This window comes from Seriola dumerili, unplaced genomic scaffold, assembly GCF_002260705.1.
Source record: "Seriola dumerili isolate Sdu_G_001 unplaced genomic scaffold, Sdu_1.0 BDQW01000349.1, whole genome shotgun sequence".
NCBI lineage: Eukaryota > Metazoa > Chordata > Actinopteri > Carangiformes > Carangidae > Seriola > Seriola dumerili.
Window position 1 is genome coordinate 1,334,654 of NW_019174604.1, and position 15,429 is coordinate 1,350,082.

At 38.7% G+C, this 15,429-nt stretch overlaps 1 protein-coding gene and 1 long non-coding RNA gene across 2 annotated transcripts; one reads left to right on the forward strand and one right to left on the reverse strand.

Moving 5' to 3' along the window:
- Positions 1 to 8,456: 8,456 nt before the first annotated feature.
- Positions 8,457 to 11,690, forward strand: LOC111232983. The gene is made up of 3 exons (XR_002665575.1): positions 8,457 to 8,678; positions 9,961 to 10,000; positions 11,615 to 11,690. It is a non-coding gene; the product is annotated as an uncharacterized LOC111232983 (long non-coding RNA).
- A 692-nt stretch (positions 11,691 to 12,382) lies between these two features.
- LOC111232953 (zinc-binding protein A33-like) lies at positions 12,383 to 13,161 on the reverse strand. Its single transcript, XM_022760664.1, has one exon. It carries the CDS (start codon positions 12,968 to 12,970, stop codon positions 12,383 to 12,385), a length of 588 nt encoding a protein of 195 aa, XP_022616385.1. The 5' UTR covers positions 12,971 to 13,161.
- Positions 13,162 to 15,429: the final 2,268 nt, after the last annotated feature.

The window sequence follows — 15,429 nt, forward strand, 5'->3', positions numbered from 1 at the left end:
GATGTTCTGTTACGTGTTGAACTGAGGGAGTTTAAAGTGTCTGTGGAATAAACCTGTAGACAGAACCAACGGTAACAATTGCAGTTATTAAAAACTTGAATATTTCAATTCTGCAGTGGTGGAGGACGTGTTCAGAGAAGTATGTATCAACAGCAAAATGTACTGTCAAAGGTAAAAGTACACAGTGCAGATAAATGAGCCCTGTGAGTGTTATATTATAAATGATATGACAGATTCATCACAGCTGTAAACCTTTTACTGTTGTAATTGATGAAGGTCATTTTTAATTATTCTATACACCGTTTGGTAGTTTAATCTACAACAGTTCGTCATATATTATAAGATCAGCATGTTTTTCATGTTAGAAATAGAAACAACAGCTGAAAAATAAATGTAATAGAGTAAAAATCACAATATTTCCCTCTGAATTGTAGAAGTACAGTGAGCAGTAGAAGTATGAAATTGCATGAAAAGTAAATACTCAAGTACAGTACACTGTAAAAAAAAAAAAAAACTGTCAAATGACTGGCAGCAGCAGCAGCCAAACAAAAACCGTAAAATTAAAGTAAAATTTAATTCAAATAAAGTGTAAAAACAATAAATTTACAGAAAGTTTCATTAATATTTCTACAGAGAAAACTGTTATTTTACAGATTTCTCCTAAATTATTATGATCAAACTCCTTCAATAAAGTGACGTCACAAAAGTTTCTGCAGAGAAACTTTTTCCAAATAATAAAATTAAGAGTCAATCAATGAAATATTAACACAAGCTTAATATTGTAAAGTAAACCTTTTGTTTTGGAAGACAAAGTAAAAAATACTGTGTAAAACAGATTAACATCATCTCAAACTTCAACTTGCAGTATTTGTGTCAACATTGAATCTTTAAGTGTAAAGTAATGTTAAAAACCTGTAGAAGCTCAATCTAAATACAATATTTACTGATTCAGATTCAGATCAATTTTCTTACATTTCACATAAAATATAAAACTGAAGAAATGCAAATTAAATTGTTAATCTCTGTATGTAGTCTTTCAACTAAAGTGGGTTGGAAACTTAATTACAAATAACATACGCACCACTATTGACTTATATAACACTTTTATTTAATATATTCAGATGTAAATTTACAATATCAACCGATTATTCACAAATAGTTCTTCAGAGCCCCGGGATGATCTGAAGAACTAAAACTGGCATTTCTCCATTGGTCTATCTTGCCTGTTAAGGTTCCTAATAAGAGGAGGTGATGATGTCACTTGAAAGAGGCGGGGGCTGTGGAGCTGAGGGGGGTGGTCTGTTGTTTTTTAGCTTGTATCTTCCAATTCAGTTTTATCTTGTTTTCCACAGTATTCTCCATATAGTCCTGACAACATATGTGGACAAAACATTATACTATCTTTATGTCAGAATCCCAATATAAGTGTATTAATAAGTCAAATCTAAACATACCACAAAGGTCAATGAATCTTTTACCAGAAGTGACGGTGCAACGGAGCAGATGAAGAAACATCCACCTTCAAAACTGCCAGTAATCAGCTGGATCCTTCATCTGGGGAGAAAGAAATAACAGGAGACACTAAGATTCACTGTAAAGTCCTTAAAAATATGATTTAAATTATTTTTGTTTAACATTACTTTAATAAAGCTTAAACAAATGTTGTTTAAATGATCTGTACAACAAAGAATGCTCTGACCTTCTGTGGCTGCTTTCTAATGTTCCACCGGACTAAACATCAAACACCTGAAGCTCATCTTCACAACTCTGCTTGTGTTAAACAGACACGCTGTGCACCCACTATGTAGGAGCATACTGACAATGTGCCCTGAAGATAATGGAGAAATATTGTTCCATTTACTGAAGACCAGGTTTCTGTTGTCAATTTAAACATCTGGCTATTTAAACAAAGTGGTGACTGGATGGAAAAATGACAACTGCATCAGTCTGAAACTAGCAAAGACACTTGAGTTGCCGCTTTACACCAGGTGAAAGAGTCTCATACACTCCCTAGTCAGCTGCTTGGAAAAAATGAAGCAGTAGACGACATGAAACTTCATTCAGCTGAACAGGAGAAAACAGAGACCGCTGATCTGTGAACACCTGGAGTCTAGACCAGTGAAAACAAGTCAACAGATCGATGGTGTAACTTCATGACTCACATCACATGGTCTTCAGCTGACCAAAGGTTTAACAGTAAAACTCAACTCTATCACTCAGTCAGTTAGTCAGTCAGTCAGTCAGTCAGTTAGCGTCAGTACAGTTGGACACACCAAAAAATATTCCATATATAAATATAAATATAAAACTTCCATGCTGTTGAGATCAGTAACTGCACACCACACTTCTCAGGGAGGGTTCTAGTACAGTGACGGCCATCTACCCTGCACACATCAATGTTCACATTCACTTCAGATCAAACCAGAGATATTTAACACCAGTGAGTAAATCAATCAGTTTATATCAGGTGTAAATATGTGTGTTTGGAAGAGTGCTACCTGCAAGGCTGAAGGAAGACCTGAGGTTGTTGCTACTAAAAACCTAACTAACCGGAGCTACAAACAAAATAGCATGTTAGCTATTACTCACTAATCCCTGAGTCGTCATCTGGAACATGGTGAACAATGAGGAACTGGGTGATGCCCGGCGATGGGAACCATGAGTGGTAGGCTGGAGACAACAGTCCAGACCAAGCGATAGCTGCGCGGGAGACTTCTGCTCCTCAATGTGTTTCCTGGTCCTCTCTGTCTAAGTGTACAAGTGTGTACAAGACAGTTTTCACTTTACTCATTCTCTTCACTCATTTACCTCTCATCAGTCCGTTTAAGCTTTAAACCAGCTGACAACATTAACACAAACTAGCAACACACAGTAAAATTAGCTGCTTCTACATTGAATTAAATGCTGTTATGGCTAGCGCGCTAATCGCGGTTAGCTTTTCACTTTAACACGTTAATGACGCAGAATAAACATACATACTTAATGACATTTGTTTGTTCCATCCGACCTTTCCTAATATTCCAGTTCTCCATTAAAGGTGCACTATGCATTCCTGCATGGTTTCAGTGCAATTTTATTTTTGTCTCAAATCATAGGCATCTCCCCGTGATCCGCTAGCTGCCCGCCCCCTGAATACACCGTGAGAAAGCGCGGTCTCCGGAGACAACAGAGGCATCACAAACGGCAAACAAACACCAGGGACACAGGCTGTGCCCCACGAACGAAGACCTGCATTTATGTTGGGGAATCGATTCAAAGGTGGCGAGAACTCCGCCGGCAGAAGGGCTTCCGGTCTGATGCAGTGGGGGGAGGGGCAAGCTTTCTTTTATCTTCTGAAGTCTTAGACTGCCTCAAACATTTCATAGTCAAAAGAGCAGCTGCTTGACATGTCCTTATTTTTCCTTTTGTGTTTTCATAGGGATGGCAGAATCCACCTCGGGACAGAACCACACCTTGCCCAGCAAGAAATGGTAAGTCATGCACATGACTCCATCCCATACATATAGGCTCAAATTAGACTCAAAATGACTGAGCTTGTAAAGTGACCTTGACAAATAATTCCAATGTTTTGTAGTTGTAAATCAACATTTGTTAACCTGTAAAATAAATCTGCATGACAAATTCAAGTTTCTGCATGTGTAGAAGAGGTTTGTTAATTTGTTCAATGTCTGAATGTAAATTAATTGAGCAAATGATCAGTGGTGAGGTTAAACAAAAACATGTAAAAAGAAGACATGGTTTTGTCAACATCTGTGTCCTGATACAGAGAAGAGAACTGTAAAAGTCTGTGCCCACAGTTGTCGGTGTCGCACACTGGGAGCGTTGCGTGCTGAGTTTTACAGTTTTCAGCTGTGCCTGCACAGACATCCACAAAAGCATTTCTTCTTTCCCTGTCTTTGTTTAACCTCACCACTGAGCATTTGCTTTGATTCATATTCTTCTTGAACAAATACAAATCAACGATTGTTCATTTCTGTTAAAAGCAGTTTGTATTTTGTGTAGTTACATTTCCACACAGATCATAGTCGTTTGAAACAATATTCTGTTTATTACATTTAAGTTGTTGTCATATTGAATGCATCAGAAAACAATGTGAATGTGCTCATTATTATCATTTGGCTTGAATACAATCAAAATACTTGTTTGGAAACTTGCTGTGTCTGATTTGTTAAGGAACTTATTGTGAACTGTTGTTGGCTGTAGCTATGTGTGGTGTGTATCCAGGCTCAAATTAGGGTCAAAATGATTTTGAGCTTGTAAAGTGATGTTCACAAATAATTTCAATGTTTGTAGTTGTAAATCAACCTTTGTAAACCTGGAAAATAAATCTACTGGAGAAATTCAAGCTTGTGTATGTGAAACAATTGCGCTTTTTGTTTTTTCTATGGAAAAAAACAGGGTCAAACTAAAAGCGACACAGGGGAAGGGTAGCTTATTAGCATTAGTGCTACCATTAGCAGCTAGCTTGCTGGCATTGTTCATTGATGAATGAACTTAACAATTTCATAAGAATGCAAAATAAGTGGGGGGATAGCTAGCTTCTTTATTGGTGACAAATGGACAAACAGAAGGTGACAGAGCATTTTAACCATGAAGCACGATAAACAAGTGACAAAGTATAAAACACAAAGTACATAAAGTGATTGTTCGTGATTGTTTATAATAATGATGACAATAATCGTTAAAATAATAATTATAATGCTAACAATGATATATTGCAATAGATGATGATGATAATTGCAGCAATGAACTTGTACATGTACAGTACATAAAGCTGCCCCCCATTTTCATTAGTGCTACCATTAGCAGCTAGCTTGCTGGCATTGGCCATTGATGAATGAATTTAATGATTCCATTATAAAATTGCAAAATGACAAGTGGGGGGCTAGTTTGCTAGCATTAGCAGCTAGCATTAGAAAGAAGAAATGAAGGTGAGAAAGAAGTGTGAACATTGTAAATGCACTGTATGTTTAACTGATCGATCTGTCCAGCAGCCATCTCTAGTTTTCTTTCCCAGCAGGAAGTGTCTCTAGGATGAGGTGTGATTCAGGCAGTTTATGTTCTTCCAGCTGCTTTCACACCACTGCTGTGTGTGTCCTAAATTCACACACAAATATTAACATTAACATGTGAAACCTTTCTCTGTCTCTCTCTCTCTCCAGGTGACAAAGAAGCTGCTGCTGCTGCTTCTGAAACGGTTGCCTGGGTTACCAGTGTTGGTGTGTTGGCTTTCCAGGATGGCAACCGGATTGATGACGCCACATCTTGGAGGTGGACCCCCGGAGGAGCCTGTTGTCTCATTGAGGCACAGTGGTCCGAGCTGGAGGGGAAGCACAGGATGCTCGGCCTGACTGTTGCCAAGGTGATGAAAGTATCGACCAGTTTAACATCAAACGGTGTTCAGTAGGAAACAGATGGAACTGCAACCTGGAGCCAAACCAGACTCTTCATAGATGTGATGCTGTGACCTCAGAGACGGATGTGTTCACCTCACACACTCTTTAGTGTGAACTGAACACTGACAGCTCAGATTGTGAAGCAGTTGTCAGTGTAGTACAGCTCATGTTCATTAGTTTTATTCACAACTTCATCGCTGTCATTGAAAAGGTGTTTAATAAATAAACCTGTGATTAAATTGTACTGAGTATGTTTTTATCGTACAGTGCAATATACAGAACACCATATGTTAGTGTTTGACTGACCGGAGATCTAGTTTATTGAACACGGTTCCCTGAGCTGATGGAATCTGGTGGCCACAGCAAATGAATTGGTGATTGTCACATTTGTCCTGTCTTCTTTTATGGTATCTGATGCACAAACACACAGACGAGTAAAGTCCAGGCAGGAAGAGAACAGCAAGAAGCGCCTGGGTTCAGCTTCTTGCAGTGTTGCATGTTCTCCTTGTGTTTCCTCCAGGACTCTGATTACTACAACAAACACATGCACATTTAATTTAGTGGACTCTAAATTATCTATAGGTCTGAAAGTGTGTGTAAATAAATGTAATTCATTATTACAGGCGTAATGCTTGAAATAGAAGTTTGGCTGTTTTATTCACAGATTATTTCTGTCATTTTACAGACTTTTAAAAAAACAGAAAATTACTGTTAGAAAACTTAGAGTTATTTTCTGTAAAATTAGGATTTTTTTTACAGTGTACAGTAAAGTGCTTAAATAAATGTACTTATTTATTTTACACCTATATTTTACTCAGTTTATCTGTGGCTTATGATGAACCTGCAGTTTTACATGCAGAACCTGAAACAGAGTGTGATATGTAGAACCCAGTTCACAGTACGCACTATTATACAAGTCAAAAGAAAGGGGAGATTATTGAAGAAGAAAAAAAGACAATGAAAATAAAATATGATTGATTGTTTTTATTAGTGATCTCTGGATTTACTTTATAATCTGCTCCAAACACAGGTGAGAAGTGACTCTTTGCTAAAATACATGAAGAATAATAAAAAAAAGCCATATTTAGGTTTACTGATGTTTCCTTTTTTCACAGCACAGACGTCAAACATTATTTTTCTTCCTGGTTCCCAGCAGCAGGTTGTTTAGAGTCTGTCTGCTCTGAGACATTTACATGGAGTGACATTAATGTTTAAAATAAACTGTGGTTTCAGCCTGAATAAACATCTTATTGTTCCAGACAAATAATGTCATGATATTCACTTAAAGTTTGTCAAGTCAACTTTATCTTTCAGGCACATTGAAACACACACAATGCTTGAGCTGATCAAAGTGCTTTACAAAGCAACTGAACTAAAGAAAAGCAGGTAAAACAAATGTATAAAGCACATAAACAGGAAAGGAAAGCAGGTAAATGTAGGGTATGAGAAATGATATAAATACACTAACGAAAACAACAAGGAGCAAAATCTCAGTATGAACATGACAATAGAAGGTTAGTGAGCTAAAAAGAGATGGAGCTCATGTGATATCAAGTGGTAAAAGGCTGTGGCCTTTTAGTTTTAGACGTGATCGTGGGACATGTAGGAGGGACGAGCTCTCACATCTAAGAGATCCAGGAGCCGAGGGCCGATGGGTACGGCCTGTGATGTGTGTGTGTGGGTGGGGGGCCTGGACATCAAGAACCTTAAAGGTCATCAGCTGGGTCTTAAATCTGTGTGTGAATAGTCCCTCCTCCCAAAGTACATACCAGCTCTACTGAACATACTGTACTATATTATACACCACAATAAACACATGATAAATTGCTTTAGTAATTGTAATGAAGCCTGAGTCTGAACTGTGCAGCTGACTTAAGGTAAAAACCTTCAAATTAAATACCGTCATACTCAGAATCAGCAGAGACCGAATATTAAAAATAAAAACCATGATGATGACTTCATCGTTTTTAAGGCCTGTCACTTTCCACCAAGACATCCTGCACGCACATCACACGCTGTTTCTGTCCAAGCACCAAAGCAAATTCCTCATATGTGTAAACTTACCTGACAATAAACCTGATTCTGACTCCAAACAGTGGCTCCTTGTCTAAGGATCCCTCCATTAGATCATCCATGGCAAAAATCTGTTGTTGGGCCCCTGCTGTAGATGGCAGTTTCATTATTTCCTCAAGGTGCCCAGAAACCAACCAGTACGCTACATCTAAATAATGATGATTTATTAATCGTTTAAATGACTTTTCTTAGAAAGTTTTTTCAATGCTTGAAAGAAGAAAGAATATGCATATGTTAAATGCACTTATAGAATAACGATGGGCATATTTCACAATGTTCTGACAGTTATTTTCTTTAATAATGGATTGACTGCCCAGTGTATAAAATAACTGTCAGAAATATTGATAATGAAAATAATGGTTGGTGATGCAGTAATATGACCATACCTGAGCTTTTCTGTCTGTTCACACACAAACAACATTTACAGCCATTTGATAAAACACAACAAATGAGCTCAATACAACCTAAAACAATGAAAGTGTTGAAACTAGACTTTAACACAGAGTCCAGACCTTCTGCAGTCACCAGTGTTGGGTATTTATTTATGTATTTATTGGTATAGGTATTTATTTCTAAGTATAACCAAGTGCAATTTGAAAAGTGCAATTTTAAAACTCCTATCCTTACATATTTTCTATTTATGTATATATTTATCTTGTGTATGTATATATGTATATGTCTATATTTATTTTTGTTTTTATTTTTATCTTTATTTTTCTACTTTATATCCTCTACTGTTTGCTGAGGAGCAACTGTAACGCGACCTGAGGATCACTAAAGTTTCTGATTCTATCATGAAGGAGTGATTCCTCTTCTTCACAGAGGAGCTTTGGTTCCAGTATTGGTTATTATGAAACAGAGTGATTCCTCACGTTCATAGACGAGCTTTGGTCCTCCTCCTCCTCCTCCTCCTCCTCTCTCGCTCTCTGCTCTTCCTCCTCTCTCTCTCTCTCTCTCTCTCTCTCTCTCTCTCTCTCTCCTCACCACCACTCTCTATGCTCTCTCTCCCCCGCTGCGGCTCTCTCTGCTGCCGCTGCGGTGAATCTCCCCTCCGCTGTCAGTCACGGTGCAGTCAGGCAGCCGGTGGCCGGTGGTCGGTGTCTAACCGTCAGAAGTCAGAATCCCTGTTGAAACATCGTCTTTTCCTGACCCGTTAACTCGGCTCTAACTCACTCTCCCGGCAGCTGTTCATCTTCTGGCGGCAAAATGGTGAGGAATAACCTGTCCTTCATTTTTTTAAATCATAATATTAAACCCGATTTAGTGAATTCAGCTTCTGCCGCAGCTCTTCTGTTAGCTAACGTTAGCCACCGTTAGCTCAGCGCTGAATTTAAAGAAGCGTAACGTTTGCGGCCGTTAGTTTATGTGGGTCAGTTGTTGTGTTATTTATGGTTATTGTAACTGTCACACCGCCATGTGTAAAGTAACCATGATTTGTGGTTTGGTAGATTATAGCCTCTATGCTAGGCTAGCTGGTGCACTAATAGAGAAGCACTGGTTTATTAGCAGGCTAGCTGTTAGCTGCAGGAGCGTCAAGTGCGTAGCAGAAATAACGGAAGTCTAGTAGCATGGCCATCAGAATAAAAGCTTTTTTTTTTAAACTAAGGGTTTTAATCTTGTCTTCTGATTGTGTGATCATTTAGTTTAGAATTGTTACATATAACAGTTTATAATCAAAATAGTTAGTTGAAAGTGTTGATGTGTCATGTTATGATAGACCAACTACCTAAGATTGAAAGATATTTTATTTTCAGTTTCACAAAACAGCGAAAAGCAGCAAATTATTTAATTTCAGAAGCTCGAAAAAGAGAATATTTGCATAAGTATGACTGATGATTAAATATCATAATTGTTGCATATTAATTTTCTTTTGACAGACCAATTAATTAATTGACCAATGTTTCAACTACAAAATGAACAATTAAAAGCTCTATTTTCATGTAAATAAATTAAAACATTACAAGATGAAAGAACGCGCTGGCACCAATAATTCCACTTTTATTCAGTGGTATTTATCTGCAGATATGGATCGTGATTGTGACGACTAATGAAGTTTGTATACTGTCCATCTGACATGTCTTCTCCAGGAGGAGCTTTATTTTGAAAATGATGACCGGAAGTGTTGTATTGTGTAATCGTGCAGTACACTGGAGCTCTGTCAGATGTCTCAGCTGGTGATAAAATTAAATGATCTGAGATTGTGTGAAAAAGGAGAATAACTACCTTTCACAATAAAACACCTCCTTTGCTCTCCACGCAATATTTAGCCTAATATATGAGCATTTTATGGCTCTGACTGTCACTATAAACGCATAAAAACATTACTTTGCCTAACATCACTGTTGTCAGGTCCTGATGAGCTTTAGGCCAAAAACCCAACAGGTGACCACAGTCCCACCTGAAATAAACGACAAAGATTCTTCTTCTTGTTTGTAATCTCGTGTCTGAATGTGGAACTCTTGTTTCATCGTCAGTCTTTTCTCTTTTTCAGGGAAATGAAGCCAGTTATCCTCTGGAAATGTGCTCACACTGTAAGTACCAACACGTCACTGGCCACATGTCAGTACATCAAACACTGTAAGTGCAAGTTACTGACATTTGCACTTTCCCTGACTGTTAAATGTCCTTGTTTAAGGTTAGAGGTCATTGATTGATTGAGCTTTATTTTTAAGAAAAGGAGTTTCTTTGTTTTCATCTATGCTGTATTAGTTTTTAATATTAAAGGTGAAAATCTGATCTAAATAAACTGAAAAATCAGGGCAAAGAATCATTTGTAGAGGAAATATTTTCTGATGTGCGCTGCAGTGCAATGTGCCAACTTAACATTCACGTTAGCTCCTGAAACTTCATTTTCTTTATGCCACGATAATATTAACAAGGCTAATACTGTCAAAACCACAATGTAATTTGTTTTGGTACTTAAAACTAATTAATAAGGCAACAGATAAAGACATTTATCTAAACCTATGTTAAACAGAACGCTTGTTCCAGTTGCCAAATTATGTAAAAAACCACATTACTCATCATTATTATTATCATTGTGTAGGGCTGCCACTAACGACTGTTTTTCAACTATTCAGCTGTTTTATTGAATAGTTAATTAATCTAAATGATTCATTTCCATGTCCAGAAAATCTGAATGACAGTCATGTATTTATCAGCTACAAGGACAAAAGATATATAAAGCTCCGTCTTCTAATGAACAGACGACTTACTTACAGTAACATACAGTAATGTTCAGTCACAGTTGAACTCCAGGAATCTTCAGTTATCTTTACTTCACCTGGTTCTGTGTCCAACACACAGCAGCAGTGTGACTATAAAAGACAAATAGAAAACAAATATATGGTGATTAATAGTGATTGGCCACCACAAATAAATCAAAGTATGTGAGGCGATTTGGCGACTTAAAATATTGTCGTCGATTATTGCGACTAATAACTGCAGCTCTATTATTATGAATCCTTTAGTCTTTGCTGGAATCAAATTTTTGAATTAACAAAAGGATGTTTTAATGAGGAAGTATGTGATGGATGAAAATAAGTGAATGAATAATTAACCAGAAGGTTCACTGTCAGCATTCAGACAGTTTGTGCTGCTTGTTGCCGCAGACCTGAACAGAAATCTAAAGTGTTGTGGTTCAGTCTCCTGCGCTGTAACTGTGGTCCATCAGGTGAAGAGCAGACAGAGAATCTGTGGTGAGTTCATGTTGACTTTAGGAAACCTTACAGAGGGGATCTGATGTGATGGAGGCTTTTGATGCACCTCCTCCTGCTGAGCCCGGCCAGCAGTCTGACCCCGACTCCCAACACGCTAAAGGTCAGTTTCAGGGCTGCTGGGAAAGCCTCCTTTATTTTTAGTCACGGCAATATCCCCGTTTTCATTAGCCGGTCGCCCTGCGCTGACCTCAGCTCCAGAGAGGAGAGGTGTCCGCTTAATTAGAAATAATGAGTGTAATGTCTGGACCTCTCCAGGAGATGGAGCTGTCAGCCGAACTTTGGTCTCAAATTCTGTCAACTGTTGCTGGAATTGGGTAAAGGAGGTGGTAAGTGTGTGTGGGGGGGGCTGGGGTCCTAACGAGCTGTTAGGAAAGGGGGATTAAAGTTAATGATCTGTGTTGTTCCTGTGTACGTCTCCACACCTAGAAACCCTGACGATCCTGCTGTCTGTTGGTTCCCAGAAACAGCTTAGCCTTTTCTTGCACTGTGTGGTCTGGGAGGTTTGTACCTAATATTTTGGTTTTCTAGTCTCTGAGTAAGACCAGACCCTGTTGTGTGACTTTGGCAAAGGTTCATTCAGGTGTCTGTGTTGCTGCAGGTCATTATGGGGTCATGCCGTGTACAGGAAGTCGTAGCTGGACGCTAGCTTCACATGAGCAGCTCTCAGCACACCTCACTGGGCTGAACCAGGGAGACATGAGCAGCAGGGTTCAGTTGTCACAGAAGAACCATTACTTTACACGTGAAGCCATGATAATAATGACCAACAGTAAAATGTTGATCAAACAAAATGGAATAAAATCAATAATAATTATGATAATTAATAAAATATATACAAATACTAACACCTTTATAATTATATAACACTAACACATGTAAAAGCCAGATTAAATAGATGTTTTATTGGTTTACATTCTGCCATAGTTTCATTCTATTCCGTTAAATAAAGTATTTCTGAGTAGGGAAAATGCATTCTACATGTTTGTTAAACCTCAAACAAACACAGTGCAGTTTGATGAGTGACACTGAATGTAAATATAACTTTTGCTAGTTTGCAAGAAAATGACATAGGACACATTTAATGTTCTTGGTTAGTCTTATCCAGAGCACATAAAGGTGGAACATCTTTCTCTGGGACACTTTTGTAAGAATGTTTTCTCTGTAAATGATCCATTTTTTATTAGTTTACGCAGGTTAATTGACAGGACAGATGATCAGAGGGGTGGAGTTTTCACCACCATCATTATTACAGGGACTGAAGTATGGGTAGAGTTTCTCAGTGAAGGAGCAGCCAGTAAAGGAGTAGATGAGAGCTGCAGCAGCTACGTCATAAAAGGAGACCAGACCCTCCTCATAATCCACAAACACCCCCACCTTCTCAGGCTGAGACTTCAGAGAGAGACGGACTGAGGGGTCATCAAGAGCTTTGTACTCATTTCCATTTCTCAACCATATCGTCCAGTAACCATCATCAGGGCTCAGTGTGATGTCTCCCTTCCTGTTGATCGACTCTCTGGCCACTCCTAATGTCCACTCAGTCTTTCCTTTAACCTGAACCTCAAAGTAAAATCTGCCTGAAGAGAAACTCTGCTTTCCTAAAACAATAGGGCATTGAGAAAATCTCTTTGGGTTGTCTGGGAGATTCTTCCTCACATCACCATGATTGACTTGTTTTCCATCATCAGACAGGACGAGTTTAGGACTTGCTGTATCAGGATCCAGAGTCACATCCTCTGCATACTGCTGGACCCTCTTCAGCTCAGCCTCAATCAGCTTCTTCATCTCTTCACTGAGCGTCTCCTCCAGCTGAGCCACAGCTCTCACCACAGTCCCCTCATATGATGGTGGACGGACTCTGACCTCTGTCCAGTCCTTGGTGGGTGTGTGGGATGTGTGTATTATATGTAAGTATAGGAATGAGTAATAATTAATACGACATACAAAATAATAATTGAAAGTATATAGGGTTAAATATGTGTCCAGAATATATAATATATACACCATAGTAATAATATAATGCTGTAAAATATAGATATTGATAACGTTGCGTAACTGGATAGTGATTAAACCAATAAAATACAATGTAAAACAAAAAAGTGTTTATGTTACTGCATGTTATCCTCCAACTTCCACAGTGATGCACCTGGTCTACAGGTACTGAGAGCTGTTCTGTAATTTAGCCTCACTGATATAAATGGTGGTGGACAATGTGACAATGAATTATTCCAAAATTCATTCATTGGCCATACTGTTGTCACCAAATCCACCAGGACTGAGATCTTCTTAAAACTAAAAGAGTGAAGACATTTGTACCAGTTATGTGTAAAACGAGCTTTTCTTTTCAGTGTGTGGTGCTCAGATCACTGTTCACTCAGGCCTCGTGTTTAAAGTCTTCAACATCAGACAAGTTTATTTTACAGTCACGTATTTACAGATTCTTTTAAATCACAATCCATTTGACCAGTATTCAGAAATCAAAGGAAAATAGTCCAAAGTAACCAGTACTTAATCAGTAATTAGCATTCAACTAATTACCTTTGTCCATGAGCTTTTCACAACTTGAATAACAATGACACAGACTGCATTTTGTATGAAATAGCAAAGGTCCAAAATGTTGATGGTAGTTCTTGATCATTTGTAGGTAATAGGTCCGGACAGTTTGCCATCTGGGTCTGGACCAGGACAGTGATCCACCCATTTGTAACCTCTGCACTTAACAATATATTTTCTATAGTTACACATCAGGGCTCGACTGATTATCGGCCCGGCCATATATCAGATGCCATATTGAGCATTTTTATGATTATTGGTATTTTTTGTTTACTAATAATCTTTTTCGGAATCGGCCCTGAAAAACTGGTCAACCCCCGATGTCATGAGTGACACGTTGGTGACTACTGCAGGGTTGACGAGGCATCAAACTAAGTGTTGCCTGTGTGATGGGATACATATAATAATCTTACAACAAAGTCACCGCAGTAATCAGATTCTGTAGAAAATAACAAGATATAATTAGGGATCGACCGATATGGTTTTTTCAGGGCCGATACTGATTATAGGTTAACAAGGAGACCGATAACCAATATCTGGAACCGATATGTCAACACAAAACTACTGCTGTATAAGGACACTCACCATGGCGTTCAGGTGTTACTATTATTTTGTCCACCCCATTTATATCAGTAAATGTAAGTAAATAACAGAAACGCTGTGTAATGTAACACAGCTCCACACATTACATCCTCCACAATGACCATCAACAACTGTCCCTCCCCTTTTAAAATATAACGCAGTAACAAGTTTACTCAGAGATATTTTATGTTCTCAGTTATCGGTTAAAAAAACATAATTCATTCATTGTCTACCGCTTATCCTCTAGTAGGGTCGCGGGGGGGCTGGAGCCTATCCCACACCCTGGACAGGTCGCCAGTCCATCGCAGGGCAAACACACAGAGACAGACAACCATCCACTCTCACAGTCACACCTATGGTCAATTTAGAGCATCCAATTAGCCTAGTCCCCATTTGCATGTCTTTGGACTGTGGGAGGAAGCCGGAGAACCCGGAGAGAACCCACACAAGCACGGGGAGAACATGCAAACTCCACACAGAAAGACCCCGCGTCCGAGCCGGAACCTTCTTGCTGTGAGGCACCAGCTCTAACCACTGCTCCACCGTGCCGCCCAAAAAACATAATGATACCGGTAATCAGAAAATGCTGTATATTACCACCGATAATCAGCCAGGCTGATAATCGGTCGATCCCTAATATGAATTGTAAAGTAATTAAAATATGTACTTTTGTTCCCTGGAATTAAAATAAATCAAATCGTAAAATAACTGAAGTTATTATTCTACTCAGTTTGATTGACAGGACAGATGAGAAGAGGGGTAGAGTTTTTACCACGATCATTAAGCCCTGGATTAAAGAGTGGGTAGAGTTTCTCAGTGAAGGAGCAGCCAGTAAAGGAGTAGATGAGAGCTGCAGCAGCTACGTCATAAAAGGAGACCAGACCCTCCTCATAATCCACAAATACCCCCACCTTCTCAGGCTGAGACTTCAGAGAGAGACAGACTGGAAGGTCATCAAGAGCTTCGTACTCATTTCCATTTCTCAACCATATCGTCCAGTAACCATCTGTAGGTCTCCGCTTGATCTCTCCTTTCCTGTTGATCGACTCTCTGGCCACTCCTAAATTCCAGCCAGTCTTTCCTTTAACCTGAACCTCAAAGTAAAATCT

Excerpts from the sequence above, each read along its gene's own strand:
- LOC111232953 (XM_022760664.1), bottom strand. The coding sequence starts at position 12,970 with ATGAAGAAGCTGATTGAGGCTGAGCTGAAGAGGGTCCAGCAGTATGCA.